Here is a 6,484-nt window from a genome sequence, read left to right as displayed (position 1 = left end):
TCCGACACCGACAATTCAATAAAAGGGAACATTTCGATAACTTTCAGTTTGTACAAAGTTTGTTTGCGATAGACCTCTATTGCCGCTCCGGGCGATATTGCGAATGGGGTCAAATTGGAAAAAGATATATCCAAATAACCCAGTGATTAATTAATATTTCATTCCAGTTCAACATTGAATGGATTGTTCAAATATGTTTATTTATAGAAAAAAACAATAAAAATATCCAGAAGTATTTGAATGTATTTATTATAAAAAAGAGTTTATTGCCAGTTCTTCTCTTCCGTTCTACGCCTTTGATTTGAGAACTTAGGCATTAAATGCAAAATTAGAATGATTTAATGTATATTTCTTTTTTTGACGTTTATAAGTGTACCTTCATTATGTTAACGTTCTACATAAATAAATGATTTTTTAATTTGAATTATACATTTTCAGAATACCTATCTCGAAGCAATATCATTACTGATGCTATTCTCAATACGTGACTCATAATGAACGTCAAAGTATAATTAGTGTTGTGGTTTTATTTATTTTCTAATTTTCATGGTTTAATGTTTGATATTCAATAGACATAAACATAGACATATTATTTATTACAAACAAAACACACAAAATAACAATAATCAAAGAGAAAAAATTAAATAAAAGATATAATGAGAGGTAAATATTTTTTCCTATTCCCATTCGGTTCGTCTCAAGCGTGTAATGCGTGTGTGCTGTGGCTGTAAATGACCCTGGCTCAGCATTATGCTGAGGAGCAGAATGTTCCACAGCGCTGGCCATTGCCAGAGACCACGTCATCAGCTAGTTTGCGCCTCAATAGTAATAATGATTCCATTGTCATTTTTTTCAATTTCAAAGCCTTTATTACAACTAATACAAGAGAAGTTTATAAAAATATATATGTATATAAGAAAGTTCTTTAAGGGTTTGTTGCACAGCTGTCCTCTTGTACAGCTTGCCTTTGTGGCACAAAGGCCTCCTCCAGGTGTTTCCAGTGCTTCCTATCCCTGGCAAGTCTTTGCCACAGAGGACCGTTAGCTTTTATAAAGTCATCAGCCCACCGCGTTCATGTTCTTCCTCTCCTTCGCTTGGTATTGTAGGTGTCCATTGAGTTACTTTTTTCGACCATTTTGCTTTCTGACCTCTGAGCAGGTGTCCTGTCCATCTCTACTGTCGTAAGTTATATAAAATGCACGTAGTCATTGTCAAGGTTCTCGTATGATGCTGCGTTAACTATGAGGCCCTATTCTGCAATCCTGGTGTTAGACGTTCATATTCAGTTCTTTCTAAATGTAATCCTTGACCTTCCTTCGCCATTATTTAGGAGGTTACCTCGTTCCTTTTGTATATATTCATATACAAAATTGTAAATATTTGACCAGATGTGATTGCAATGTAATAAGTACTTGTTTTCTTTATTCATAGGGATTTAGAATTCTTTTTAGTATTAATAAAATATTTAATTTAGAAAATTAAATTAATTCAATAATGTAATTGAATTATCAAGCTATATATATTATGAAGCCAAATCGTATTTGTAGAACAGGAAATTTTAAATGAAACACATGCAAGAGGATAATATTTATATTATATTTTATGTCCGGTATATAATACAAAAATAATTATACATTTTCGTTACATATACTTCCATGCATAGTATGTACATAATTTATACACCTATAAATGCTTATATTAACATGTTATGTATAATATAACTTCAAAAATAATGAAAAAGAAATGCAATCAGTAGGGGTTTATTACAAGAAATTTTGAAATGCTTAATTAATATTGTAGTATTCAACCCATTCATTTATACAGGTGACATATAAAATATAAAACTACTAGACTAGAAACATTATGTAATAAAAAACTAATCTAAAACAAAAATAGTCAAAAGATTCTTTATTTCTAACAAGGAACATAAACTGCAAGAACTAATTAAAAATTCTTTAAATGTATGTTTGTCCAATGAAATTCATATATGATAAATAATATTCTTAAAAATATGGTGTATGTCTCAATCTTGCCTTGTTGCAAAAATTATACAGAACTACAATATGCAATACCTATTCCATAATACTTTGCTTATAACACTAATAAAGTTAAAATTATTTATTTCGTTACATAACAGTAATATTCTGAAGGAAAACTTTGCGCTACATGAAGTGTAATATGAATCAGTCTAATTGCACTTTTTTAACTAAAGCACTTCTTCGTCTCTTTCTGTCAAATTGTGTTTACGCTGTGATGAAAAAGATAAGTATTTTACTTAAAACGGTGGAATTAGACTTTTTTATTAAATATGTAGGTATCAATTTTTTATATACAAAACACAGTGAATCTTGCGAATAATATTGCTACTAACATTTGTACAAACACTTAATACAAAACTTAGTATTATGACTCATTTATATTAGATCTATCCAAAAACGTATGATGGACAGAGTTGCACATAGAGGTATTTTTTATAAATACAGTATTCAGTCATATAACGAGCCTCTGTAGTATAATAGGACCAGCTTACAAACTCTGCAGTGTACAGGACTTTACAAAAGGAGTTATTTTTTATCTTTAATATTAAGTCAAAACTTCCGCAGCAATTTTTCTAACCGAGCAACGGAATATCTTATTTATACATTTTAACTATACAAACTTGGCACTATCTCAGCTTATCCTATATACATACGAACATACGTATACATATCTTTGCGTAATTCGGATATTGCATCCTGAACACATTTCAATCGACCATGATTTTTTATTTCCATTACTTTCACGACTAATCTTAGTTTTCTTATATGCGTATAGTTCACTCGATAGAAACTCTCGAAAAGTTTGCTAAATAAACTTTTTTTAGGATTTACAGTTGCCATGGCAACTGATATTTGCTTAACCTATAAACGTCTCTCAACTCAAATTAAAAAAATATTCACGTTAGAGTTAAGTAGTATTCAAAAAACCTTAGAATCCATTGAGAAATTATTTATTTAAAATGTGTGTAAAATGTAATGTCTGAGACCCATATAATTATGACAGTAAATCAAACAATAATCGAGCAAACGACACGATTTTATCTAAGTTTTAATATAGTTTAAGAGCGGTTAAGAGCACCGTTCTGTCTATATTTCATTTATAGCTCATCAAACTATCTGCCCTAAGAAGTGGCACAATACAAAACAATAACACCCAACATCTATGCTTATTAAAGATCGTTCAAATAGTACAACATAAAAAAAGAGAATCGTCTACATTTTAAAGCATGACGTCATGCGCTGCAGAAAGCCTGGGTCAGTCCTTGGAAGGCAAGAGAACCAGTAGTTGGGTGCGCCGCTGTTCTGTTCTTGGGATGCTGCTACTGCATGTGCGATTTAATGCCTGAAAGCAAGAGTTATGTAATGTAGACATATATAGATCTAGAACAAATTGGCAGGAGTCTGTTAAGTTATACCGCCCTGTCCACATAGTACACGGTGCACAGTGACCCTGGTCACTCTCAAGGCTTCGCAAGTACGTTGCCGGCCTTTTCAGAATTAGTACGCTCCTTTCTTAAAGGTAGTTGAATTTGTTCGGAAATATCTGGGCAGCTGGTTCCACATAGTAATGGTGAGAGGCAGAAATTGTCTTTAGAAAACACTCATACCTCAAAGACTGATGATGAAACTATGCCATTAATTTATTTCACTAAAGCACTCTTTATCTGTCAAATTGAGTTTACACTGTGATGAAAAGAGACAGATGATTATGTTTTAAGCCTTGCGATAAAATGATGTATATAAATAAAAAGGTAATATAAAGTTTACTTATTTTCACATAATTACATTAATCACATCGCATTAGTAGTATGTTAACAGTTACCACAGAACTACATAATAGACTATATAGTACGCACACCGATAATCCTACAATTATAATATATATATAGATCTTATAACTAGCCATTAAGCAGGCAATTGTTGTTAACTCAGTCGGTGTTTTGCTCGCGTGAGAGTTGTATGTATAACATTGCCACATAGGTTACCCAAATTGTTTAATAGTGTCTATTATTGTAATAAATTTATAGTATATTGTTACTATAAATTAAAAAATCACGTTCTTTCTGATGATAGAACCGTTAGACCAATTAGAACAAGCAAATGGACAAGCCACACACATACAGAAATAAAATAAATAATAAATAAAACATCAAATGTACTATTAAATGCATAAAGTAAAGCTAGCTGTTAAGAAAAATAATTACCGAAGCGATGGTGTGTGATCTCCTTGCATGAGTGGAACTAAGGAGATCCGAGTTCGCTGTGGAGTCAGAACGCGAGCGCAATGTACCACGCGTGTGACGCTTTCGTTTTTGTCCACACCATAGCCAGCGGTAAGGAGGAACGCGCCTGGAATTAAAAGTACTAATAAACTTATTGAACAATGTTTGCTTTGTAACTTGAGCAAAACATATTAACACTGGATCGTATGGTGATGGAAATCATTGTGATGTCGCTAATTTAAAACTTCTTGAAATATAGTATGATATGGAAATTTTCTTTCTGAAGGACAACATTTTTATAATCAGTTATTTTTGCGTTGTTTGTATTATTTCAGTTCCATTCAGTTCTTGCTTTTTTGTTTCTCTTACTTGTAAAGCATATTCTTGGACGAATTTATACCTGTAGGAAATAAATAGATAGCTTCCTTAATAATAATTTAAATCATCTAAATTGTTTTTTAAATGTTTTTAAGCGCCATCTGTGTAAAGGAAATGGAATCATTTTTTAAAAATACCATCTGTTTAATGAAATTTATTCTTTCTTACAGTAAATGAACAGTACAGAAGTCTTACCTTAATAAAATCATAGTCTCAGGATTAATTTATTATTTTGTACTTTTAAGATTTATTTACAAGAGTATTTGTTTAAAAACACTCTCACTAATTCCGTAATTGATAGAAAGGTATTTTACATACCTTAAACTGCTGTATATATGCGGAGAAAACATGCAGCATATTAATGGGTTAGCTGCCGAATTGAGCGGTGCGAGACTTTGGATGAAGGTAGCGATTGCCAGATTGGTCTGTGTCGGAGGTATGTGATGGTATACTTGGAGAAGATCGAACACGATGTACGGTGACCAGCAGAGAACAAATACTGAAATGTAGAAAAAATATTGTAGTACAACCTTGTAATACTAGATGGCGCTATTAACAACCCGTTATATGATAAAGTAAATTGAGTCTCATTTCAATTGGCGTAGGTATTTTGCTGTAATACGTAATTTAAAATAATGTTTGGCATAAATGGGAAATTACTTTTTAGTTTACGTGACTTTATTTTTTTATTAAGAGTCTTTGACTGAACTCCTTAATTTTTAATAAAATTTATTCAAACGACAACAATATGTTAAGTATCTTAATGGCTTTTATCAATTTGATACGAATGCAAACTAAACCAGATAGATATTTCCATACTTCCTAAAACTTATGGATATTTTAGTATCAAAAACATTTTTACCATCAAGCGATAAACTTATACCGTAGTAAATTGAAAAAAACAAATGAATCCTAAATTTATTATTATTGCAATTGTACAAAAACCTGAGCCAAGTGTAGTCAATAAATTAAACAAGAGTTAAATTTCAAAGACTGGTAATCAATCTCTTTGATTTCAAAGTTTTACATGGATGACACTAAAACAGATCAAAACATCGTTAATACATAGTGTATTTATGAACGATATCAAGTGTCTGTTATCTTTGGAATGTTTGGTCTGTTCGTAATACTAGGGCGTTTAAGTTGTATAAATATTTTTTTAGGGCATTAAAAGCAATTTTGTTATTAAATTTGGACGTTATTGCAATACTATTGTGGAGACCCCAGGACTGTAGCCCACCCCTAAATCCGGCGTTGGTTGATGATGTCATTGTTTTTTGCTTTTAAATGTAGTTTTTTATAAGCATAGGGGTCAGGTACGAGAATGACTCTCGTATATCACGCGGAAACCCCTCTGATATAATTTAAAAGACGTATAGGAACAGGAATCTCATCTATTAACTGATACTTAAGGACGCCAGACGTCACAAAAATACATCGCCGGCCTTTGATAATATTTACCACGCCATTATCCATATAATTGAAGATTTGATTAGTAGAGCAACAATGATCTTGAACTCTTACGTAGGGCAGCCGAAAATAGATCGCATACATCATTAATATGTCTGACATATAAATGAGATAATCTCCCTCAGATAATCGGCTTCCGCTGTTTACGCGTTCTATTCTTAGTTAAGCATAGGCGTGGTGTTTCACACATGTTTTGATTGAAATGCGGAAGAATTTTATATGGGATTCTGACGCATAGGGGCTTTAAACAGTGCCTTGGTCAAGGTGAACCGTAGTTCAATATAAACTATTAAATCAGAAATTGAATCCACAACGAATATTTCATTTTGCCAAAAAATGTTTAGCAACTTCGCGGAAATAGTACACTGAAGAAAA

General features: G+C 32.0%; 1 protein-coding gene across 1 annotated transcript in view; it reads right to left on the bottom strand.

The window, feature by feature from the left end:
• Positions 1 to 1,595: 1,595 nt before the first annotated feature.
• Positions 1,596 to 6,484, bottom strand: part of LOC110991959 (cardioacceleratory peptide receptor) — a 67,033-nt gene continuing 62,144 nt past the window's right edge. The window contains 3 exon segments of the mRNA XM_022257562.2: positions 1,596 to 3,381; positions 4,244 to 4,388; positions 4,958 to 5,138. Of these exon segments, the coding sequence (XP_022113254.2) occupies positions 3,295 to 3,381; positions 4,244 to 4,388; positions 4,958 to 5,138 (413 nt within the window). The 3' untranslated portion in view covers positions 1,596 to 3,294.

Source organism: Pieris rapae, chromosome 16 (genome assembly GCF_905147795.1).
Source record: "Pieris rapae chromosome 16, ilPieRapa1.1, whole genome shotgun sequence".
Classification (NCBI taxonomy): Eukaryota; Metazoa; Arthropoda; class Insecta; order Lepidoptera; family Pieridae; genus Pieris; species Pieris rapae.
This window is presented reverse-complemented; position numbering and strand designations above follow the sequence as displayed.